The following is a 26173-nucleotide window of genomic DNA, read 5'->3' on the forward strand; positions in this document are numbered from 1 at the left end:
TCATAAACAGTGATCCACATCTACCCAGTTCCCACCTGGGGCAGCTCCCATCTTTCTCAGGCTCTGAGAAAAACCACTATGCTGTCTCTCACATAGTTTTCTAGCCATCTTTTCTCTGTATGTATCTTCATATATTTATAAGTAATTTTAATATTAATAAGGAATGATCCAAAACTAAATAAGACAGAGAGAGAGAGAGAGGTACTTCCACTCTTCCTTCGTCCAATTGTATAGAATACAGTTATTTCCAATATTTGGCATATACACTCCAGAATAACCCCCACCTGCAGGTGGGGTGCAGCTTTCTGCTGTCTGCTAAGTGAATGGCCAAGTTTTCAGATCACCTCAAATTTATTCAGTGGCGAAAATCAAAGAGGGATTTGGAGCGCTCCTGAAGGATTGTTCTGCCCTGGGTGAATAGGCAATAAAATGGTAACTGCAGATCAGTGTAACTAAGGGATTGCCCACACCTTTGTTTGCCCCACTGTTTTCCTCTGGGAAAACCCATGGTTTAGCGCTGAATCAGAACAAAGAGCCATCAAGTTTTCCGCAGATGGCTGTTTGTTCCCGTTTAGAGCTAAAGAGTGCATTTTCCAGTCAAAATCAGCAGGGCAAAAGCTAAACCTCTTGGAGCTGTGCTTAGGAAGCCTAGGGCATGTAGGAAACTGCTTGGACTCAGGCACAGGACAAGTGTGGATGAGCCCATTGGAAACATGTTTTTTACATGTGTGGCAACATTTCAGGGAGTGTTATCATAGGGATCCACAAATGGGAAGAATTGATGCTTTTGAATTCTGGTGCTGGAGGAGACTCTTGAGAGTCCCATGGACTGCAAGAAATTCATACCTCTCCATTCTGAAGGAAATCAGCCCTGAGTGCTCACTGGAAGGACAGATCGTGAAGCTGAGGCTCCAATACTTTGGCCACCTCATGAGAAGAGAAGACTCCCTGGAAAAGACCCTGATGCTGGGAAAGATGGAGGGCACAAGGAGAAGGGGACGACAGAGGACGAGATGATTGGACAGTGTTCTCGAAGCTACCAGCATGAGGGAGGCAGTGGAAGACAGGAGGACCTGGCGTGCTCTGGTCCAGGGGGTCACAAAGAGTCAGACATGACTAAACAACAACAACATGTTATCATTTGCCCCCCTGCATCTCCTTTATAACTCCCAATTTTTGATAAGTCCTTAAATATCCCTTAATTCCAATTTTCGGATGGTAGTTTCAGAAGCCACCACGCTTCCTCCAGCTGTGCTAGATGGCTGCCAGGTAAACTTTTTCAGCAGGGGGCCGGTCCACTGTCCCTCAGACCTTGGGGGGGGGGCGGACTATATTTTGGAAAAAAAATATGAATGAATTCCTATGCCCCACAAATAACCCAGAGATGCATTTTAAATAAAAGCACACATTCTACTCATGTAAAAACATGCTGATTCCCGGACCGTCTGTGGGCCAGATTTGGAAAGCGATTGGGCCGGATACGGCCCCCGGGCCTTAGTTTGCCTACCCCTGATCCATATGTTGCAGGGAGTGTGTCCCTGCAGTCCTAAAAAAAGAGAGAGGAAGGAAGTTGTCAATTCCAATCGTGTAGCAGGTGTGTGGGTTAATGGACGGCCCACACTTGCAAGTTCTAAAGCATTGCCTCCCTCCACACAACAGCTGTGCATATTTTTTGTTTATTTTCTTCTCTTCACATTTTTACGCCAGCATTCCTCCAAGCAGCGGGTGGACGACTGGCCCACGGCCACCCAGTGAGCTTCGCAGCTGAGTGGGGATTTGAACCCTCATCTTTCAGGTCTTAGGTCAGCACCCAAAGTACTACACCACCATGGGCTTTGGGATCCCAGCTAGAAGATAAGCGGGGAGCAGAAGCAGGAGAAGAGCTCAGCACTATGGGCATAGCTAGCGTGGCAGGGAGGGCAGCTGTTCCCCTTCCCATCAAGTAAATAAATAAAAATACCTAACCAAAAGTAGAAATAATTGGAATATGTGAAACTGAAAGGTTTGCTGAGGTCGCTTGGATGATGTTGTGGCACGTTCTGGTGATGCAACTGGCAACCAAGCTGAGTAATAGGTGCATGAACAGAGGGAACAGAGGAAAATCTTTTACCCGACCACAAAAAAAGCACTGCTCATCTCTCTTGCTCAGCCATGCACCTTTCGTACCATAGAGCAGTCATTCAGTAGCTTGCAGAGGGTAATAGACCTGGCTAAGATCATCGATGACAGGGGAGCGTCTCAATGGGTTTGGCTTACTGAGCGTGCACAGAAAATCGCCATTGGAATTTGAGAAGGAAGTGCTGAAAAGGTTTTCAGCAAATCCAATAAAACTTCTAGATTCAGGTGGGGAGCCGTGTTGGTCTGACGAAGTTGAAATGTATATAAAAAAATAAATAAAAATGTCCAGTAGCACCTTAAAGGTAAAGGGACCCCTGACCATTAGGTCCAGTCATGACTGACTCTGGAGTTGCGGCGCTCATCTCGCTTTATTGGCCGAGGGAGCCGGCGTACAGCTTCCGGGACATGTAGCCAGCATGACTAAGCCGCTTCTGGCGAACCAGAGCAGCCCACAGAAACGCCGTTTACCTTCCCGCCAGAGCGGTACCTATTTATCTACTTGCACTTTGACGCGCTTTTGAACTGGTGGGCAGGAGCAGGGATCGAGCAATGGGAGCTCACCCCATCGCGGGGATTTGAACCGCCAACCTTCTGATCGGCAAGTCGTAAGCTCTGTGGTTTAACCCAAAGCGCCACCCGCTTCCCATCTGAACTTCTGAATAAGTGTGCATGCACATGAAAGCTTATACCAAGAACAAACTTAGTTGGACTCTAAGGTGCTACTGGGGACACACACACATATATATCCAATAAAACTTGTTTTAGTTTTTTTTAAAAACTAAGATAAATAAGGTGTGTTCTTTGTAATTTTGCAAAATATTCACTGCATGAAAGGTACTCCCAGGTGTTAATTTTTTATTTAGCTTTCAAATGACTGATGATTTTGACATACTTTTCTGAGTGCTTGGGGGTCAAAAGGAAGCAATCTGTCACTGAGACATTTCATTCTGAATCTGCTAGACAGAGCCAGACAGAGGATGGCGGCAGGTGGGTGTCTTACCCTCCCCCAACATAAATCATGGTTACGCCCAACGCTCGGCTCCATACTCTACCTCTGGGCTGGACTTCTCCCACCCTTGGCCAATTTACAGCTTTTGAACTGGTTGCATTTTCACACCCAGCTCATAGGGAAGCATTCAGGAAATAATAGAGCCTGTGGTTTTGAAGAGGCCGCCATATGTGCCATTATGTGGCACTTGTCCCGTGTGGCATCTGCGCAAAGTTTTTTGGCTCTGTTTAAATTAGAAGCTGCTCTCGGGTTCATGTCATGAAACAGGTCCGGCCGCACTTGCTGGAATGCTTGATAGAGAATTCATGGAAGCGGATGCCTGCACAGAGGGGCAGGTGGGGCTGGCAAGACTTCTAGTTGCTAAGCACCAAGCTGTTGATAAGGGGTTGTTTGCTAGCAAAGGTCAGTCAGCAATCGTATGTGGGTACGTATTTTCGTCCCCTGTCATGTCCAGCGGTTTCCCTTACTCCATTTCTGTCAATAGTCCACAGGTGTTGGGGGTAGGAAACATACAGCTGTTTCCCATGCACATCATAAAGAGCTCATAACCCACCTACTCTCAGCAGCCAGAAACATCATAGCCAGACAATGGAGAGACCTGTCAGGAGTAAGCATGGATCAGTGGTATCAAATAGTATGGGAAACAGCTTTATTAGAAAAATTAACCAGTAAACTGAAACTGACACGGGGACAAATAGAAGAGGATGCCTTCACCCCGATACGGCTCCCCTATACAGTGGTACCTTGGGTTACATACGCTTCAGGTTACATACGCTTTAGGTTACAGACTCCGCTAACCCAGAAATAGTGCTTCAGGTTAAGAACTTTGCTGCAGGATGAGAACAGAAATCGTGCTCCGGCGGCGCGGCAGCAGCAGGAGGCCCCATTAGCTAAAATGGTGTTTCAGGTTAAGTACGGACCTCCAGAACGAATTAAGTACTTAAGTACAGTGGTACCTCTGGTTGTGAAGGGGATCCGTTCTGGAGGCCCGTTTGCAACATGAGCAGAACGCAACCAGCGTGTGTGCGGTTGCAATTTACTGCTTCTGCGCATGCGCGTGATGTTATTTTGCACGTCTGTACATGCGCGAGCAGCAAAACCCGGAAGTAACCCTTTCTGGTAGTTCCGGGTCACTGCAGGACACAACCTGAAAAAGCTCAACCTGAAGCAAACGTAACATCAGTGGCGTAGCGTGGGTTGTCAGCACCCGGGGCAAGGCAAGTAATTTGCACCCCCTAACCCGTGGATTTGCGCCCCCTAACCCGTGGATTTGCGCCCCCTAACCCTAACCCCCAGATGTTGCGCCTGGTGCGGCCGGCCCCCCTGCACCCCCCACGCTACGCCACTGCGTAACATGAGGTATGACTGTATCACATACACAGCCCAATAAGGCAGCAACAAGAATCCGCCAACAGCATACGAATCAATATGGCTGCCCTGATCCAAAACGCCCACTCACAGATGAAAACAAAGTTCAACACAGCCAATGACAAACAAACAACCACACCCCAACCTCTCTCACCAACAAAGGAACACAAGCGAATAGTAAAGAAAACCTGCACAAGTGATGCCGACACCAAACCCCACACATTCAGCACATTAAGTGAAATAGAAGCATTGCCACTTGACCCCACCCACATTCACCATGCCCCCCTCCACCTCTTTCCCCCTTTTCTTCCTAGACACTAATGTCTCAACAAATGAAACCGATCTGTAGAAAATGTAACTTGAAAAAAGAGACATTGCACATACTTTTGTAAACCAAGAAATCTTTAATTATAATATTTTTTTTAAAAGAAGAAGAAACATACAACTGTTTGCTGGGCATTGTGAGAAGCAAAAATCTGCACTCTGTGCTGTGGCAGTCGGAAACGGGAGCAAGGAGGTATTACATGGATGTAAACAGTGTCCTGGGCTCAGCTGGTGGCGCTGTGGTCTAAACCACTGAGCCTCTTGGGCTTGCCAACCAGAAGGTTGGTGGTTCGAATCCCCATGATGGGGTGAGCTCCTGTTGCTCTGTCCCAGCTCCTGCCAACCTAGCAGTTCAAAAGCACACCAGTGCAAGTAGATAAATAGGTACCGCTGCAGCAGGAAAATAAACAGCCTTTCCGTGCACTCTGGTTTCCATCACAGAGTCCCATTGCACCAGAAGCGGTTTAGTCATGCTGGCCACATGACCCAGAATGCTGTCTGTGGACAAACACCGGCTCCCTTGGCCTGAAAGCGAGATGAGCACCACAACCCCATAGTCACCTTTGACCGGACTTAACTGTCTAGGGGTCCTTTACCTTTACCTTTTACCTTCCTAGAAAAATATACTGGCATGAGCATAGCCAGGCTGGGGCAGCTGCCCCCCCCCATCAAGTAAATAAATAAAAACAAAAATAATTTGTACAAAGATGTTGACAGGTTTTTCTCAGCATTTGGGGGGGTCAAAGGAAAGTAATTTAAAGCAACTGTTGTTGAGACATTTCATTCTGAATCTGCGAGACAGAGACAGACAGAGGAGGATGAAAGGTGGGTGTCTTGCCCCCCCCCCCTAAAATCCTGGCTACACCCAGGGTGGAAGATCCGGGACAGACAAAAGAAAATGCTTCTGATGCAGGAGGCAGTGATGGCTGTCAGTCTAAATGAGTTTAAAAGAGGATTAGAAAAATCCATGGGGGAAGAGAGCCATCAATGTCTATTGGCCTAATGGCTATGCGCAGCCTCCACAGCTTCTGAATAACACAAGGAACCACAGGAGGGGAAAGGACTCATCCTGCCTTGCCACTGTGAGGATGCCGGACTGAAAGGGCCATTGTCTCAACGCAGCAGGCTCTTCTAATGCTCTTACCCCACCTTTGCATTTAAAATATAGAGCTCAAGGCAACCAAGGAGGCGTACGTAAAAATAAAACAATCCAAGTAGACTACAAACCAACAGCAATAATAAAATCAAGGGCAAAAACCAAACCCACTAAGAATAAAAAGAGGCAGGTAGTTAAATCCCTAGAGCTGAGGCAGCAGAAATATGCCTTTTAAAAATCTCAACTAGGTAGGCAGAAAGTAGTAATTTTATTTACGGCCATAGGCCCATACAGGTAAAAACGACACATAAATAACAACTTGTGCACGTGGGGAAAACAGCCGCTAAAACACCACTATAACAATAAAATACTATAAGATAGAATGGCATACTATGCCTTAGTTAGCTTGTAGTGCTCCTTGGTGTCGCTTTTGGGTAAGGACAGCGACCAGGAACCTTGCCACTTTCAGGGTCGTATGAGTATCCTTATCCTGCAAGATTTGGGCAAGGTGGAATTTTGGTGGGATACCCTCTAGTTTCTGTATGATTGATCCCAACAAATTTGCCCGTGGCACATTGAACAGGGGGCAAGTGAACATAATGTGCTGGAGCGACTCCGGTGTCTCCTTATCACATTCGCACATGGCGGGGGCTTGGCCCTTTGAGAATCTATGTCTCAGGACATTGGAGGGAAAAACGTTGAACCTCGCTTTGGTGAAGGCCAGTCTATGGGCAACAGTCGAAAGGGAGGAGAGGTATGATGGAACGCAGTAAGTTAAAGTGATACCAATGTTCTGAGGCGAACAAACACCTCCCCCCAGCATATAATTTCGCTGTAGATCGATGTCATCCAGTCTTTGAGCAGTAATTTGGTCTAGTTTTAGGGAATCTGAAGGAGAGATTCCATAACTCAGGAGTTTGGCATGAATTCTACTAGTCCAAAGGCTAGAGAATTCATCTCGCCATAAGCATTGGACAAGGTAGTGGTTTGGTAGTCTATGCCACAATGATAACCAATAATTGAAGACTTGCTTCCACAGGCAAGTTTCTAAGGATGCGATCTTCAATTCTAGTCGCATGGCTGCGTTGCTTACGCACAGGGGGAGCATTAGGAGCTGACGTAGGAATTGATTTTGCAGTGTCTCGAGAGGAGCAAGATCTGTCATCACAGCCCAAAGCGGGGCAGCATAAGCAAGCACGGCAACCACTTTTGCCTTGAACACCTTTAGGGCCGAGGGAACATGCAAAGCTCCATCCGAAAAAAAGAATCGGAGGAGCGCATATGACAGAGTTTTGGCCTTGTTAAGTAGGTGTTGAATTTGAGCTTTCCACCCCAAATTGTATTGAAAAATAACTCCTAGGTATTGAAATTTTAGAACTTGCTCTATTTTTGCTCCACCAAGCTTCCATTCGTATAATCTCCGGCTTCTGGAGAAAATCAGAATCTTGGATTTAACATGGTTGATGGTTAATTGGTTGAGTTGACAATACGTGGCAAAGATCTTCAAAGCTCTGGTTAGTCCAACACGTGTATAAGATAGAATTACCGCGTCGTCAGCATATAAAAGGAGTGGGCAGCGGTAGTCCGCTAGTCTAGGCGCGTGTCTAGGCACCTTTGCATTTAAAATATAGAGCTCAAGGCAACCAAGGAGGCGTACGTAAAAATAAAACAATCCAAGTAGACTACAAACCAACAGCAATAATAAAATCAAGGGCAAAAACCAAACCCACTAAGAATAAAAAGAGGCAGGTAGTTAAATCGCTAGAGCTGAGGCAGCAGAAATATGCCTTTTAAAAATCTCAACTAGGTAGGCAGAAATATCTTAACCACCCAACAGGAGCTATATATAAAAAAAACGCATTGGGAACCAGAAGTCACCTGGAAGGGAGAGATGCAGACCTATTGCAGCAGAGCTACAGATTAAATTTAGGTGGCGTTCTAGGTACAGAAGCAAAATAAACATTCAGGTGCGTGTCTATGACAGGCAAGCATGAGTTTCGTGTGAAGGTGAAGATTTTTCAAGCATTAAAGGGACCCTGGACTATAACACACTCATACACACACACATGCTTTCTAAGCCATTGTGTGTTTCACTCGCTTAGTGTGACATGGAAGTAGGCATTTTTCGCAACAGACCTCAAATTAATCAGGCAGCTCCCCAAATAATAATCAGTACAGGATAGCAGCTGTTATCTTACCTCCTTGGCAAACTTCCCTTACGCTTGGCAGGGTAGCCCATCGTTTAAAATAGTAGACCCAGTCGGTTTCACAAAGCGTCAGCAAGTATATTCTCCCAGCACATAATCACTCCACACCCCAAACCCCTCTTTTCACATGAATTTAGGGCTGGGTTTAGGCAGAAAACATGGCAATCTGGCAAATTTGGATGATCCGACTATCTGAGTTCCAACCTATTCTTCCAAGGACATAATGTTGGATTCATATTTTTTTTATAAGATATTTATTAAATTTTCACAGATTATATAATAACGAAACAAAACAAGCAAACAATACACAAACAAAAAAGCACAAGTATAATTTCAATCCCTTATTTTCTTAACCTTACTTCCCCGACCTCCTCATACCTCCCCTTTCTGTATCCCAATTTCTAATTATTAGTTCAGCAAATCCTCTCCCTTAATTTTCAGTTAATTTCTAACCTTTCTTTTCTTTTTACATAACCCTTTCAACTGAAAACCACTTAGTTTCTAAACCATCGTCATGCTAACATTCATTAATTTTGCAATGTTTCCTAAGATAGTCTTTACATTTCTTCCAATCTTCTTCCGCCGTCTCTCTTCCCTGAATTCTGTGGATTCAGACCACAGAACTAAAAGGATTTCTGTTGCCTCAGTGAGAAACCTGTGCTTTTTTCTGTTGCCTCAGTGAGAAACCTGTATTCTTGGGTATACACATGCTGTTAGGATAGCTCTGTCAGTAGAGCATGTCTCTTAATCTCAGGGTTGTGTATTCGAGTCCCTGTTGGGAAAAAGATTCCTGCATTGCCGGGTGATTGGACTAGATGACCCTCATGGTCCCTTCCATCTCTACAGTTCTATGATTCTATTATTCACAGAAATAATATTATCTATTATTCCAGAAAAGTACCTGGTTTATCTTTAGCAAAAGAAATCACCCTCTTCCTCTTGAGGACATAACTTTAGAGAGATAAATGGGGTACCGACGTCCCAAAGGAGCAGAAAAGGCTTTTTATGTTTGGGACAACAGCCGCTCGGATGCTACTAGCCCAGAGATGGAAAGAAGATCCCTACCAGAGAGGAAGGGCAAATTAAGCTGATGGACTACGCAGAAATGGCAAAGCTGACAGAAAAGCTCAGGAACCAAGAGGACAAAAACTTTTTAAAAGAATGGGAAAAAATTATAATCTGTTTAGGAGACAACTGCAAGCAGATGAAAATATTAGCAGCATTTTAATCCCACTTGTAATGTAACAAACTTTACGGATAATATGGATTGATAATATAGACTACGGAATAATATGCAGTTTTATATGTTGGCAATAGGACCCACGAAGGGGGTGAGGGGAAGTCTCAAGATTCACAGTAATCTCTATATATGGATATGCATTTGGACTCATAAAATTATATTTGTAAAATCAAATAAAATGATTAAAAAAAGTACACAAGCAGAACCCTCCCATGAAAGAGAGATAAGTGGGAGACAACAGGTTTCCCAATAGTCTCTGTGGTGACAGAAACCAAATTGGATAGTGCTGCCTAGCGGTTAGAGGGGCATCTTGTTTGGGTGCTATGCAGAGCAACGCACTGTTTGCAACATCAGGATTTCTTCTTCTTTAACGATAAAGTAAATAGAACTTGTTTTGTGTGCATGGGGAGCCGGGACTAGCAGAACTTCCTCTCGGACAGGTTGAGTGTTGTTCTGAACCTCCAGACACAGCAGAAATATTTGTGGTTGCTGTATGTGCATTTGGGATTACCAGGATGATCTTTCTCCTGAGGACATCCAGCAGGGCTCGCCTCCTCCCCAGCAGCTGGCACACTGGTGTTCAACCAGAAGTCTCTTTTTAATACTGTTTTTAGTAGCTCAAGGAATGCACAGCAGTTCTCTCACTTTTGCTGCACAGCCCACGCACTGTGCCCCACTTTGGTAGCTGAGTTATAAGGGTGATGTTATTCTTCCTCTTGGTAACACACCCATAATCACTGCTAAGTGGAATTTGCTTAGAGATACGTCACGAGGTCCTGTTTGATGTTGCTTTTGTCTTGACGTATGCCAAAACAAAACAGTTACTTGCGCAAACACACCACGGCTCCACTATTTTGTGACCTATTTTAGAACTTTGTTCTACTTAGGTTTTTTCCCCCAGAGTTAAAACCCTCACCTTCACCTTCCCTTCATTGCTCACTCTTTAAAAGTGGAAACTGCTAGGTTAGTTAGTTAGTTTCACACAAGGGGCTTGTTTAAAACTCCTAATAGAAAGATAGATCACAACCTCTTTTTAAAAAAGTTTTATTGCTCCTCGAAGGATGTGCAATCCCAGTGTAGTTTCATCTCATCTTTGGAATGAAGGGGCAAGACATCTCAAATCCGTGAAGCAAGATCGTTCTGTCTTCCTGGAATCAGACAGGTAAAAAAAGGTATTTCCTGTTCTGAGAAATGACAGCAAGTTGTCTCTCCAGAAGCTAAGTTGTCTCTTGTTTTGCTGCATGCATGTCACTTACCCACATGGGAATACTTACTGTTCCAGAGTCTATAGATGCAAAACATTTAAAGGTAGACAAGTAAAGTGCCTGGACCTCATGCTATTTTATATAAAAGGTAAAGGTAAAGGACCCCTGGACAGTTCAGTCAAAGGCGACTCTGGGGTTGCGACTCTCATCTCACTTTTAGGCCAGGGGAGCTGGCGTTTGTTCACAGACAGCTTTCTGGGTCATGTGGCCAGCATGACTAACCCACTTTTGGTGCAACGGAACACCGTGACGGAAACCAGAGCGCATGGAAACGCCGTTTACCTTCCCGCCAGAGCGGTACCTATTTATCTACTTGCACTGGCATGCTATTTGAGCTGCTAGGTTGACAGGAGCTGGGACAGAGCAATGAGAGCTCACCGCATCACGGGGATTTGAACTGCCAACCTTCTGATTGGCAAGCCCAAGAGGCTCAGTGGTTTAGACCACAGCGCTACCCACGTCCCCCTATTTTATATAGGCGATGTGGGAGGGTGCACCTCTACAGTCAGAGGTGTGGGAAACAATGAATTAGCTCTCCAACTTGTTTGGCCGAAACATAGGTTATGCACAAAGCGCTGGCAGTCGAAGCCTAGAATTGCTGCCCTCTGGCACCAAGATCCTTTGGGTTAGAAATATTATTATTATTGTATTATTTATTACATGTTTATCCCACCTTTCCTCCAAGTGGTTCAAGGGGAATACATGGTCCTCCTCCTCCCCATTTTATCCTCACAACAACCTGAGAGGTAGATTAGGCTGAGAGGCAGCAAACTGGCCCAAGGTCGCCCAGGAAGCTCCCTGGCTGAACAAGGATTTGAACTCTGGTCTCCCAGGTCCTAGTCCAGCATTCTAAACACACAGCACCCCTGGCTCTCAAATAGAAATATAGAGCTTCAGTGAGGCCCAGGCTTTTCTAGGACAATACTTTGATCTGTCAAAATTGGCAGATTTGGGGGCTGGATGAGGCCAGTTTTTGTTTCTGCTTGGGGAGGACTCCGTGCTGCAGAGCTATGAATGAAAACGAAGGCAAAATAGGACTTTAAACATTGATTTTGCCTGGGGCGGAAAGCCTGTTAATGTTACTTAAACTGCCCAACCAATCTCAGAATTTCTCAGCTTAAAAATAAGTTTGTGTTGCTGTAGGCCTGTGGACTCATTCTGCCAACGGAGACAAGGAGAAAGGAAAGCGCCATGAATAACCATAAAGAAAGCTTGGCTGCAGTGCCCTCTGCAGGATAGGTTCTTCAATCCTACATCATCTGTCTTAATTACTCATCGCCTGCAAGGAAAGCACTAGGAACATGCGGCAGTCTTTATCCTTAAGTGCATTTGACCAGTGGCGTAGCGTGGGTTATCAGCACCCGGGGCAAGGCAAGTAATTTGCGCCCCCTAACCCATGGATTTGTGCCCCCTAACCCGTGGATTTGCGTCCCCTAACCCTAACCCCCAGATGTTGCGCCCGGTGCGGCCGGCCCCCCCTGCACCCCCCACGCTACGCCACTGCATTTGACTGTCTCATATAGTTCTTGTACACAGTTCAGCAAAAGAAATAATCATGCATTGCCCCCTCTTCCCCATTCAAATAAGGTTTCCTTCGGCAAGGAATTTGGCACCTCTAAAATAGCTCCTGCCCACCCCAAATACTTCACAGTGCCCGAGGCCAAAAATCCAAACGGCTGTCACTTCCCATTAACTTGAGATGGGGACGCTCCAGGAAGTGGCCTTGCAAAATCCAGTCGCACAGAGTCCGAGCTGTTGCAGCTTCTGCGGCTGGTAATTGTGTGATGCTAAATGTGACACCTGTTCATGAGGGACAGAGATGCAGCCTTCAGACTTGTGTGTGTGCCCTAAGGAGGCAGAAACCAAAGCAGAATAAATGAACCGGCTGTTCCCCACACATCCTGAAAGTCCGACTCAGCTGAAGGCAGAGGAGTTAGGCTCAAGCCAAGAGTTTGAGTCTAAGAGGAGTAAAACACAGCCTGTTCACACACAAAGCAGAGCGAGCAGGGAAGATCTCAGCAAATTGTAAGCACTGTTTGACAGGTGCCACTGAAAGATGGTGGACTGTTTCATTGGCAGTTTTAAAGCAGAGGTTGGATGGCTATCTGTCATGGATGCTTTCGTTGAGATTCCTGCATTGCAGGGGGTTGGAATAGATGACCATCAGGGTCCCTTCCAACTCTACAATTCTGTGAATTCCACAGCTGCCTATCAGAGAAAACTAAGGGTGAGTGTGCTCTCCTTAGGCTAAATATCCTGTATTGTTTCTGCCAGCAGCTGGTGCTGCAGTTTGTGTCATGGCTAGTCTCCCATTGTGGAACTCCAAACTATTCATCTACTTCACTGCCATTGTACAGCTGGTTAATTCTTATACATCATATAATGAAAGAGAACTAAGCACATGCTTTATTAAATAGATTCCAAGTTTTCAGTTCCTTATTAAAGGAGGCAAATTACTAATATAGCTGCCAGCTGTTGAACATTCTCATGCTGTGTTTTGTTTTCTTCCTGGTTGCGTTCACCCCCATGAAAGATTTGTGGCTCCTTGCCTTAACCAGCATTGCAGCAGGTTGGCAAAAGTATGAGTTTTAAAAGGCTGGAAACTGAGGAAATTGAGTGAAGTGATGCAGAGCCTGTATTCCTTCCACATTTTATCAACTTGGAGAAACGGGGTAGAGGTAAATCATTGGTAAGAAACTTGGCAGGGATAGCGAACACCTCAGGAGTACTTATTTAAAATTGCCTCGGTAGTGTAGTGTCAGCAGTTTTCCATTCTAAGACAGAGACAAATGTGAAGTTCTCCATGTAGGCGAAACAGTCTCAGGACTGTGGACAATCACAAGATGAACTTGAGTTAGCAATGTGATGCTGCTGGAAAAGGAAACTCATACAATTTCTAAGCTACATTAACAGAACTTATTTTCCAGCAGCCTTAAGGAATAGTTCCACTTTACTCTGTACTAATTAAACCTGGTGGCATGCAGTGTCCACTTCTGGACACTGGATCTTACATGGGCTTCAGTTTCGAAGAGTATGGGTATCGAAACGTCTTGATAGCAACAGCCATTCTGAGACAATGGAACAATTTAGGTAGCTAGGTGGTGATCTAGTGAAGATCTGGGTGATGATGCCCTGGTTTTGGTTTCCAGCATTCAGCAGCAGATGGAGCCAGGTGGAGTGCAATTGTGTCAGCTTTACAGTAAAAATGAAGACTAGCTTGATGGGTCCCTTGGCTAAGCACCATCATTGTTTTATGTTTTATATTACCAGCAAGTCACGGAGTCCCCCCCCCCCCATTAAGCTGCAACTGCTCTTGGTTATCTTCTGTTGCTCATTCTTTAAGCAGCAGCACATTCAGCTTAACCCCCTCAGCTACAGGCATTCTGAACCCCCGAAACTCCGAGCCAGGCTGCCTCCACCACCATGCCCGCTGGTCCATACAGAAGTACAACTGCTGTTCAACAATGCAGCCATCAAGTGGGAAATTTTCATGTAGAAACTCTGTCCTGTGGGCTATCTATTTTCAAGGCAGTCCAGCTCTTTTGGGGAGAAAGGACAGCCTTTGTGCTCACACCCTCACAACAACAACAAGAAGGAAGAGAACAAGGATTTGAGACAGTGATGACTTTATTGAGAGGGGAGATGTTACTGAAACGGTCAAGTTTCTTCCAGCCTCTCCACTTCCTCAGAGGCAGGTGGAACAAGAGAAGGCCTCTTACTGCAAGATACAGAGCCGAGTTGTAAGAAAATTAAGAAATGGAACTCTGCCTTTACTCCTTTGATGCCATGTGAACCAACAAGTCTACCACGCGGTTGCTGTATCCATATTCATTGTCGTACCTGGAAAAGAAGGCAGGGGAATAGTAGGGTTACCTACAGTATCCCTCTCATCATAAAATAGCCTCCCCCTATTTGACAAGTGGTAGGAAGAGAGCAGGAAGTCTATACTGCTACACACATGTGTGCACACACTATGTCCCCCTTCCCAAATTTCAGCAGGCCACTGGATGACCATAGCAATTCAAACAGCAATAAGTTCCTTGATCCTACACAAGTCTAGAACTTATATCTAGCTTGATCTCTTACCAGGAGACCAGCTTCACAAAGTGGTCGTTGAGAGCAATGCCAGCAGCAGCATCAAAGATGGAGGAGTGGGTATCACCATTGAAGTCACAGGAGACAACCTTTGAGAGAAAAAGGGACACTCATATACAAGGCAACACAAGTCTCAAAAGATGATCTCACATTTTATCCAACAGAGGGTAACATAATGTATAAACCTGAAGCAAAACTGGTATGGTCTAAAGGTGCATGGGGCCATCACCTTGTTGAAGTTAAGCACCCAGGTCACCACTGCCTGGGTGAAACACGTACACCTTGGGTTCCAATATGGAAGAAATGCAGGATAGAACCACATGCCACCAGTCACGTAGGGCAAGGAAGACGACGGAGGGGAAAAAATGTATCACATAGATACATGCAATGTCAAAAAATATCTTTACTGCCACTATCACGGTAGCAGAAATTGCTACAAAATGTACCGATGTGCTTTCTTCATACAAATGGTGTGTATAAATGAAGAGAAAAATCCAGATTTGACAGTCTGCTGAAGCAGCTATAGCGGCTTACCTGGTCCTCGGTGTATCCCAGGATACCCTTCATAGGGCCTTCGGAGGCTGCCTTCACAACCTTCTTTATGTCATCATACTTGGCCTGTGTGAAAAAGGATGGGAAAGGTTGAAATGGTCCTACCTGCCAGAGCTGTGCAGGAACTTATGGAAATTACTTAAGACACAGGCCAGGGAAGGCCAGAGGCAGTTATATAAATTTAGACCCTGGATTCAAATGGTCTTCATGAGGAGACTGGGCTCTAGACAGCCATGTGGACACAATTAACATTTCTCTTCCCCTCCTTCCCCCACTCCATCCACCAGTCTGTGATTTGCAACTATTTCTAGATTCCTCATATAGTAGAACAAACAAACCTCTGTGTTTGTGTGTGTGCAAAAAACCTCACTATCACGGCTGCAGGAATAAAATGGGAATTCACATCTGCTGCCCTGGTGCTAAACACATTTACTTGTAGAAAATAATACATTTTTAAAGCAAAAATAAAATTAGGATTATCCCAAAGTATATATTTTTAAGCATAAGGAAGGAAGGACTAGAGTGACCAGTGCCAACCACAATGGGCACGATTCAGGTATTAATCTTGGCTTCTGCCACCATCACCTGCCACTTTCTTTTTTTGGGGGGGGTCATAGAGAGGGGACTGGGCTTCAAACGAGAAGTCCAGCCCTAGCTGTGCTTGTTTAGACATAAATGCACAGCTCATGGTGCATTGTACGGTGGTGCAACCCCCTTTTGTGGTTTCTGTACAGGCAAGCGTTACAAAATATTACCGAGAGCTACAAAGGTGAGTTTCTACACGAGGCCACAGGGAAAGGCGCTGCAAGTTCCGAAATACTCACTGGTTTCTCCAAGCGGCATGTTAAGTCCACAACAGAAACATTGGGAGTTGGGACACGGAAAGCCATCCCTGTGAGTTTTCTGAGGGTGTAGAAGATTACTCGGGTTAGGGCGCAAAGCATTCCTCACTTTAATACCCTTCCCTCAGACGCCACCCAGAGAGACAAGAGGACTTACCCATTCAGCTCAGGGATGACCTTGCCAACAGCCTTTGCTGCACCCGTGGATGCTGGGATGATGTTCTGAGCAGCTCCTCTGCCATCTCGCCACAGTTTCCCAGAGGGACCATCCACAGTCTTCTGTGTGGCTGTGATGGCATGGACTGTGGTCTGGGGTAGAGAAGCGGCAAGAGAGATCAATATTCACCCCCAAGCACAAGATATGTGTCCCCTCCATGTACACTGCTGAGAGGAAGGGCTCTAAACTGTATAGTCCCTCTCAGCCAACGTTTATCCTAGACTGCCTTTGATCATTGAGGTTAAGCTTTGAACAACATTTCAGCGTGAGGAGAAATGGTTGCAGTGAAGCAGAAAGGGTTTAAAAGTATGACACAATAACGGAAAGAGTCAAAATCTTTGCAAGTTATTGGATAGAATACTCTATGCACTTTTCCCCTTGTACAACCACAAGGGGAAGGAGAGACACAATTCTTAAGAGCTGCAAATTTGGCTACACTAAGGATGGATAAATTTGTTGCTGGACAGCAGCTTCCATCATCCCTGACCACTGACCATGCTGGCTGATGGGGGCTGGAGCCCAACAATATGTGGAGGGACTTGAGGTATCTGTTGGGGGGGGGGCTAGGCCTCCCCCTCCACAGTAAAGGACCTTGGTAATGAGGAGTGCATTAGGAGCATGCAATTCACTTACCATAAGGCCTTCCACAATGCCGTAGTTGTCATTGATGACCTTGGCCAGGGGAGCCAGGCAGTTGGTGGTGCAAGAAGCATTGCTGGAAGGAAATGAGGGTATTTATATGGAGCGTCAGAACTCTTAACCCCATCCATATTCTGGTCCAATGTTAATAGGCCAGCGAGCAGCACTGCTCCGGTTACTATTACAGTACCACGGTTTTGCTTGCATATTCACCTGACGATTTTCAGAGAGTTGTCATACTTCTCATGATTGACACCCATCACAAACATGGGAGCATCTGCTGATGGGGCAGAGATTACAACACGCTTGGCACCGCCCTTCAAGTGCGCCTGAAAGGGGAAAGGAAGCAAGAACTGTAGCAATCTGTTCCAAGACTGACAGAGCATGTGTTATTTAAGAATCTTGTTGCTAAGGAAGGCTACAGCCCTGTGGATGAGGCAAACTATGTTATCCTTCTGACTTTTATCATTGCTCAGCTAGGGGGAGAAACGGGAGTGGGAAACAGAAAACTGCTGCACCAATTTGTGACACCTCTCCTTCTGCCCAGGAGAGATGCATGGTCCCCTTTGCTCATCTGCACAGAAGATACTTACGCCGGCCTTTTCTAGGGTGGTGAAAACACCAGTGGATTCAACAACATATTGCGCACCAGCATCGCCCCACTTTATGTTGGCAGGGTCACGCCTGATGAGGAAAAAAAAGGAGAAAAAGAATCACAGTTTTAGACTCTGCAAGTGTCTGACAGAGCCAGATCCTGCCCAGCCAGCAAGGAAAGAGAAGAGTGAGAGATATTACTCACTCCTGGAAGACAGTGATGGCATGTCCATTGATCACAAGTTTCCCATTTTCGGCCTTCACATCACCACGGAAACGGCCGTGAGTGGAGTCATACTTGAACATGTAGACCTAAGAGTGAGACATTCAAAACGTGAGTTTTGTAGTCTGGTTCCACATTAATCCCTCATTCTGCCTGCCTCTCTATCCCCAAGCAATTTCCCCCCATACCAAGCTACGCTCAAATACACAACTCCATGAAGACAGGGCTGTGTGAACTGAAAGTAGAAAGGCAGGTTTGTTGCTGTTGCTGTTTGTGTGTTATGGTCATGGGGAGAATGTCAAGTACTGCTGTGGTCACACAAGACCACAAAACTCTTATGTGTCACTTTGTGCAATATTTTCTCTTCAGAACCTTGAACACCTCTCTCTGAACCTGGTCCTTTGAAAGTTGCGTTTGGACTTTCAGCATCTCACTAGGGACAATGTGATTATTATGGGTTATGTGCCAATTTGGCTCATACTCTGTAGTCTTCAGTTGGGGGGTTGGCTTTATTCTAAAATCTCAAGAGGCCCTTGCTCCCTAACCCCCCAATGCTGCTTTCAGCTTATAGACTGTCTTCCCCAAATGAAACTGCTACCATTTGCCAGATCTCTGGAAAAATACCAAGAATACTGTTTAGTAACACAAATACATGTTCACAAGGTAAGGCCATAGCCTGCTTTTTGACTTTAGAAAGAATACTGGATTCTCACCATGTAGTTCAGATCAATGAAAGGGTCGTTGATGGCCACAACCTCAACTTTCCCAGAGTTAAATGAAGCCCTGCAGACCAGACGGCCAATGCGGCCAAATCTAGAGAAAGAGAAGAGCAACCGTCACAATGAAGCAAAATCAGAATTCTCTCTATCTAGTTGTTCTAAAAGCAAAAAAAACAAAAAAAACCCCAAAACAGAGAATAGTACTTTGAGAAAGTATTAAAAATCAAGTAATTGGGGCAGGGGGAGAAGCAGCAGTGATGAGGCACATCACATTGCAGCTTGTGATAACTTGGCAATCAGCTGGAGGGCACTAACTAGACAAGGGCTTAGGCCTGAACCTAACCATATTAAGATAAAAATCAGGCTTATTCTATAAATATTTTCTGCCTTAGGCACACAAGAAATGTAGCCAACCTCTTTCTGTTATCTAAATACCCTGTGCAAGCCTCACTAAAATGCAGAATCCCAGTTCGTTTCAAATTAGGCTTATTGCCAAAGCCTTCCGAATAGACTGTGCCCCACATCCTAGACCTGTTCAAATCCTATTCTGGCACCCTGAACCAGCAAGCCAGCATCTGATGCCCAAGAGAGCTGCATGATATTGCCTTAAGTTCGGGGCATCTCCCAACACACAGCCATCATCTGCTCTGGTGAGCTCTGGCCTTTCTCAGTTTCTCCTGTGGCTGCAAGTCAAGGACCAGTGAGAGAAATGGAGGGAGAGGGGAAGGAGAACAATTGCAGCAAGGACACCAACTGAAGACATGCAACATCACCTCTGCAAACCTTCCAGAGCCCTACAACTGCAGCAGCTTTTTTGGGTCACGTGATGAAGGCTTTGTATTTGAGACAAAGGGCACATTTGCATGAGAGGCCAAGCCACCATTTTATTAGCTCTAAAATGCTTGGAACTGGCAGCCAGCTAATCTAAGGGGCAAGAAAAACGTGGACGGAGGAGGCTCTGATCTCTCCACTTTCATCACGAACCTCAAATCACTGCTCAGCAAGTGCATGTGCTTGAAAAGTTACTGCCTGATTTGCAGAGATTCACTGCTCATGGCTACTGCGAGGGTGTTAGATAAGATATTAAACCGCCATGCAGAAGTGCAAGTCCTACCCTCCCTGTGAAGCTGCTCTGGTGAATTCCACTTGGCTCACATGGTTTATTCCCAACCAACTTGTGGGAATAAACCAATAAGCAGCTTCCCCTTATCTGAGTCCAAAACCCTCTGAATGCAAAGCATGCAATCTGCCACTCAGCTCTATGGGAACTCTTACAGGACACTGCTACTATTTCATTAGCAGCCTTGAGATGGGAAAGGTATTGCTTAGACAGGCTCTCTCATGTTGCATCCAGACACCTCTCCCCTTCCCTTTACAGCACCATCCCTCCGCTGCAGAAAGGTCAGGCACTAACTTTAGCGCCAGCTCCCCCCCCCCCCCCAGCACCAAGCTGCAAGTTATCTGGTTACAGTTTTCTGCCTCCACAGGGTGTAGTGCAGAAGGTCACATTCTTTGTGGGCCCTTCAGACCAAAAGGCACAGAGTTTCACTTTGATTTGCGGGGGGGGGGGGGGAGCAGCCAGAGTTGCAAAAGATGGGAATAAAAGAGAAGTGGGGCGAGGAGGACCAGGGAGCCCCACTGCTGCTGCTGCTGCTTCCTGCCGCAAGTGATTCAGCAGTTCAAAGCTCAAGGAAGTGAGTCACACCACCACCACTCCTCTCCTGCCTAGGCACATCCTGGCCACTGGCTTGCCCCATGTGCTTTCGCTGCTGCACGCGGAGATCAAGATGGGGAGAAAACCCTTTTGGGTGCCACCTGTTTTAATGGGGCAGCTGGGCCGACAAGGACACAAGAGGATCCTTTTTCGAGAGGAGCAGCTGCTGGGCGGAGGCAGAGGAGCGGGAGTGACCTTCAGACGTCCTTGCAAAGGACAGGAATGCCAGCCGGGTCCCCCCAAGAACTGCCACAAGAGACAGCAACAGGCAGCCAGGCGCCAGCGCTCTCCCATTGGCTGGAAAGTTCTCCAAGTTCTCCCAGGGGGCAGCCACCCCCTACTTCTCCCAGCAACCAGATCTCCTCCTCCTCCCCACTTTACACGCCCCTCCCTCCCTGCCATGCTAAGGCAGCCTCGCCGCACGTCCGCCCCCTCCGAAAACTCACCCGTTAACTCCGATTTTCACCATTTTCGGCTCTGGAAATTGTGATCCTGGGAGAGAAAAAAATATATATATCCAGAAATTACAAGGTTGCTTATCTTGCGCCAAAACTCAAGGAGGGCTCCCCACCCCCGTCACTCCAGTAACCCCACCCCGATTCATGCCCGAGGAACCCCCAGGCTCAAAGGGGTCCTTGTCTCTGCCCTCCACCCCCCATCAGGATAATGTCCCCTTAGGCGGAGAGAGAGGGACGCCCCCCCACACCCGCCAGAGGGGAGGGGAGCGAAGCTCAGGATCCAAGAGGCAGTGGCGTAGCGTGGGTTATCAGCACCCGGGGCAAGGCAAGTAATTTGCGCCCCCTAACCCGTGGATTTTAGTAGGGGCAGAGAGCTGCGAGTGCGAGCGCCCCCCCCCAGATGTTGCGCCCGGTCCCCCCTGCACCCCCACGCTACGCCACTGCCAAGAGGGAACGAAAGTTGCTTCTAATCTTTTTTGGGGGAGTGGGGGGGTCATCGTACTAAAGAAACGCTGCCAGGCTCCGTTTCCTTCCTCCAACCTCTCTCTCCCCCCGCCCCCCCCATAAGAAGGCGCTTCCGCGGCCGCCTTTCCAGCGAGGCTCCCCCCCCCCCCTCGCGGAAGTCGGCCGGGGAAACTTTGTCACCGTCGCAGCCCGAGGGCTGGAGGGCGCGGAGCCCCCGAGGACTGGGCGTGGTGGGGGGGCGCGAAGAGGAGAAAAGCTCCCCGCTTCCCACAGCGAGCCCCCCCTCCGCCCCACGGCGCGCCTCCTCAGAAGGAAAGTCCGCCCCCCCCCCAACTGAGTTCTGTGGGACTTCTTCAGCCTCGCCAAAGCTCCTTCGCTGAGGAGACGCGGCGACTCTTGGAGGGGGGCTCTTTGCCCCACAACCAGCCCCTTCCTCCCCGGCCCCCCATAAACTTTTCCAAAGCAGCAGCAGCGCCGCCTCCCCTCCTCCGCCTTCCCCGAAATGGCGAGCCCTGCCACCCTCCCTCAGCGCGCCCCTCTGCCTGGCCTTACCCGAGGGGTCCCTGACCTAACTCAGCTCCGCCGTGCAGTGAGGAGGTGAGAAGGAAGGGCCCCGGCGCCCGCCTTTTATACCTCCCCGTATGGTAATAGCCCGGCCCGGCCCCGAGCGCAGGCGCCGAATCAGAGCCCGAGGGGAGGCGACGGGCGGCCCGGATGGCGCGAGGGGAGGCTCCCCGGCCCCCATTCAGGGGGAAATAGCCCTGCCTCCTTCCCGCCAAATCGCCTCACCACCCACCTTTTGTTTTTGGGGCGGAGGGATACCACCCAAAAACGGGCACCTCAGAGGGCAAAATTTTCATTACTTACCCATTATTCGACCTAGATAAAGTTGAAGGCCAGGGAGTGGATTCGCTACTATAAGCGCTTTCCTCAGTCCAGGAAGGGATGAACAAGCACCAGCAAGTCAGGCCTTCCTGGCGGCATAAATTCCCTTCCCGTCTCCAACCTTCACGTCTGGAATGCGCCTGCCCTTCTTACTTAGGTTAATAGCACCTGGGCAGAATCGCACCATTCCAACAAAAGGGGTTTTTTTTTGGTGCTGAACTGAGGCCCGGAACCTGCCATGACAGCTTGCTGCAATTTTCAAAGCTCAGAAGTTGGATAGGCCTTGTTTTTCATGGATTCCTGGAGATACCTGCCTGGCCACCTAAATGCCGGCCATTGGTCAGGGATTTTTTGGGCCCACATTAATAATAATAATAATAATAATAATAATTTTTTATTTATACCCCGCCCTCCCCAGCCAAGGCCGGGCTCAGAGCGGCTTTATTAGCCATAAAGGTGGCCTGGAACCTCCATGCTGGAGGCAGTCTGCCTTCCAAGCCACCAGCCCTCCGCTGCTGGAAACAGAAGGCAGTTCTGGAGAGCTGTCTTTGTAAGACAGAGTGGCCATAAGGTCCACAGCCGCTTCTTTCTGCAGGATATGGTGATGCGTGTTCTTTCGTCCAAAATGGTTCTTTTAAAAAAAACAGCAACCCTCATCACACCAAAGAACCCTTTCTGGGTTTTTTTTTAAGAACTGTTTTATTTTGCATCCCTAAGATGCTTTGTGCATGTGTCCTAGCTGACCAGCTTCCACGCTGCTGCTGCCACAGATAAGCAGTAAAGGGACCCCGAGGCGGCATTTCTCCTTAGCAGGATGCCGGCAAGATGATCAGCCATCATTGGGGCTGATGGGGGTGGGTGGAGAGATGTGAGCTGCAAACATTGTTGATTTGCTGTGTTTTAGCAGAGAGACGCGATTTTGGGACACGGGTGGCGCTGTGGGTTAAACCACAGAGCCTAGCACTTGCCGATCAGAAGGTCGGCAGATCAAATCCCTTCAAGAGGGTGAGCTCCCGTTGCTCAGTCCTTGCTCCTGCCAACCTAGCAGTTTGAAAGCACCTCAAAGTGCAAGTATATAAATAGGTACCACTCCGGCGAGAAGGTAAATGGCATTTCTGTGTGCTGCTCTGGTTTGCCAGAAGCGGCTTAGTCCTGCTGGCCACATGACCCGGAAGCTGTATGCCGGCTCCCTCGGCCAATAAAGCGAGATGAGCGCTGCAACCCCAGAGTCGTCTGCAACTGGACCTAACGGTCAGGGGTCCCTTTACCTTTACCTTTAGCAGAGAGATGCTGGAAGGAGGGTATCTGGTTCCCTGGGGAGAATTCCCATTTGGTGAGCCCCAAGGAAGTTCAGGAGGGGATGTGAAGCAGAGGATGCAGTGGGGGAAGGGATACAGGGCCGGCCCCTGAGTCAAACCACTAAAATGGCACCCCACCTCCCCACCAGGAAAGAAGGGTTGAGTGAAGATCTACAGCCGGAACAAGAGAGGGAGGAAAGATCAATACACTGCTCCTGTAAAGCCTTAGGCAGTTGCCTCACCTTAACTCATGGGGGTGGGCCGGCCCTGGAAGGACAGGAACGAAGAATGCAGGTGGATGACACTTGGGCATTAGGCCTTGGGTGGCACTGTGGGTTAAACCACAGAGCCTAGGACTTGCCGATCAGAAGGTCGGCAGTACGAATCCGTGAGCTCCCGTTGCTCGGTCCCTGCTCCTGCCAACCTAGCAGTTCAAAAGCACGTCAAAGTGCAAGCAGATAAATAGGGGCGGGAAGGTAAACAGCATTTCTGTGCACTGCTCTGGTTCGCCAGAAGCGGCTGAGTCATGCTGGCCACATGACCCGGAAGCTGTCTGCGGACAAACACCGGCTCCCTCGGCCTATAGAGCAAGATGAGCGCTGCAACCCCAGAGTCGTCCCCGACTGGACCTAATGGTCAGGGGTCCCTTTTCCTTTAAGCAAGATGCAGAGGACTCAGATCTGGTTCGCAGACACCCCATCACTGTGTTGCTCTACACTAGAATTACTATGCATTTCACTGGCCAGCAGCTAGATGCCTGAACTGAATGGAGGAGTGTGGAGTTTTATCATGGGCTGAGTTAAGAGCATCAGCCCCTGACACAGATTATGCGTCTAAGGACCCACTCAAAGCCATCCCTGGAGAAGTGCCACTTGGGCCAAGACTCTCAGCAGAACCTGCAGCAAAGCCTTTGGTACTGCCTAATTCCTTCATTCCTCTCCCCACATCGGTGGCTCTTTTGTTGTTGTTGTTTAGTCGTGTCCGCCTCTTCGTGACCCCCTGGACCAGAGCACGCCAGGCACTCCTGTCTTCCACTGCCTCCAGCTCAAGGTGAAATAAAATAATATAAAAACACACCTACATGAAAGAGCAGTTCTGGGTGGATATTTATCTCTCAGAAAGGAAACCCTTCTGGCCTAGGAGCGTCTATGGGTCAATTGTTGTTTGGTCGTTTAGTCGTGTCCGCCTCTTCGTGACCCCCTGCACCAGAGCACGCCAGGCCCTCCTGTCTTCCACTGCCTCCCCCAGTTTGGTCAAACTCATGCTGGTAGCTTCGAGAACACTGTCCCACCATCTCGTCCTCGGCAGCTATTAAGGAACGCATATATCACAGTTAATACGGTAAGAGGGCGCAAAGCGAAAGCCAGCCTTCCAACCCAGGCATGCATGGGGGTTGGGAGAAATAGGTTTCCGTCCAACCTCTCCCATCCCCCCCCCCCGAATAATTAACAGCTCGTTTCCCAAGCAACAACAGACGTGCACCCCCCCCCCGGTTGTTTTTGGTTTTTTTTGGAAATGTTTCCCTTAGATTTGTTATTTCCCAGTCTTGCACATATTGTAACCTTTTATTGATTTTATATCTCACCCCACCTTCCAGGATGGGAAATAAAATCAATAAGAGAGAGCAACGTACAGACACCAGTTCAGGGGAAATATGCTTGGAGTAGTGTTAGCATGGATCTTTCAGAACTCTTCAAGCTCATCTATGTCCCGCTAAGTTCGGAGGGACCAAGCCGCGCGTAACTGCGTAGAAAGAGGAAGAAAGAATGATATTGGAAAACTGCTACATTTAGTTACAAGGGAAATTCAGATGGAAGGGACCGGAGGAAGTCAAGCAACATGTTTATGACGTTGGAAGTTTAACTATTCAATCAATTTCTATCGTTTATGTGTTAGTTGTTATATTTTCCTTAATTTGTTGTTATTTGCTGTACTTGTTTTATGTTCCAGTTACAGATAGGTAGCCGTGTTGGTCTGCCATAGTCAAAACAAAAAATTCCTTTCAGTAGCACCTTAAAGACCAACTAAGTTAGTTCTTGGTATGAGCTTTCGTGTGCATGCACACTTCTTTAGATACACTGAAACAGAAGTTACCAGACCCTTCTATATAGTGAGAAGGTGGGGAGGGGTATTACTCAGATCCAGTATATCTGAAGAAGTGTGCATGCACACGAAAGCTCATACCAAGAACTAACTTAGTTGGTCTTTAAGGTGCTACTGGAAGGAATTTTTTGTTTTGTTTTATGTTGCTTTTCTTTTTTCCTTTTTCTTTTCATTCTCTGTTTCATTTGTTTTTACAGTATGTGTTATATTTATAAGAAACTGAATAAACATTATTGCAAGAAAAAAGAAAAAAAGAGGAAGACATTGCGATGCAATGTATCGCTTGCCTTTTGCGCTACATTTGTATCCGGCACGCCAAACTCCGGCGGCAGCAAGGTCGCTTCTATCCTGGGCTAAACCAACGAACATTGCTTCCCTGATTTAATTTTACAAGAGGGCCAACCCCCGCTCCCCACCCCGCTCCGTTTTTGTGTTATATTCTCTTATAACATGGTGTTCCATCCTGCCTAGTTTTCTTGCTTTAGATCCAACGCCCCAGATGCATATGAGGAAGGCCAGCACTGTGATTTCTTGGCGACCAGGAAAAAAGTGTGTATCCTTTTTGTAACTGAAGATTTAATGGGAGTTTTAACACAAACCTTTACAAAACGCAGCAAACCGTAACACTGTAGTGAAACTGAGTAACGCAGAACATGGTAAAAACCCTGAAAGTAGGACAAATTAGGCTGCGCCGAAAGGATGAAGGACACACCTTTCTTAACTCTCGCGAAGCTAGACACCC

At 47.3% G+C, this 26173-nt stretch overlaps 2 protein-coding genes across 2 annotated transcripts in view; one reads left to right on the forward strand and one right to left on the reverse strand.

Annotated features, from left to right (window-relative positions):
- Nucleotides 1–5275: 5275 nt before the first annotated feature.
- MRPL51 (mitochondrial ribosomal protein L51) overlaps nt 5276–26173 on the forward strand; it is a 63673-nt gene continuing 42775 nt past the window's right edge. Inside the window, exon 1 of the mRNA XM_083720014.1 lies at nt 5276–5287. The gene's annotated coding sequence lies outside the window, so the exon portion shown is untranslated. The remainder of the gene's footprint in view (nt 5288–26173) is intronic.
- GAPDH (glyceraldehyde-3-phosphate dehydrogenase) lies at nt 14237–21919 on the reverse strand. Its single transcript, XM_083719628.1, has 12 exons — nt 21698–21919; nt 20669–20714; nt 18503–18602; nt 17772–17878; nt 17566–17656; nt 17186–17301; nt 16967–17048; nt 16274–16425; nt 16099–16177; nt 15257–15340; nt 14714–14811; nt 14237–14467 (listed from the first exon to the last, which is right to left on the reverse strand). Exons 2-12 carry the CDS (start codon nt 20689–20691, stop codon nt 14398–14400), a joined length of 1002 nt encoding a protein of 333 aa, XP_083575754.1. The 5' UTR covers nt 20692–20714; nt 21698–21919; the 3' UTR covers nt 14237–14397.

Source organism: Podarcis gaigeae, assembly GCF_964106915.1.
Source record: "Podarcis gaigeae genome assembly, chromosome: 17".
NCBI lineage: Eukaryota > Metazoa > Chordata > Lepidosauria > Squamata > Lacertidae > Podarcis > Podarcis gaigeae.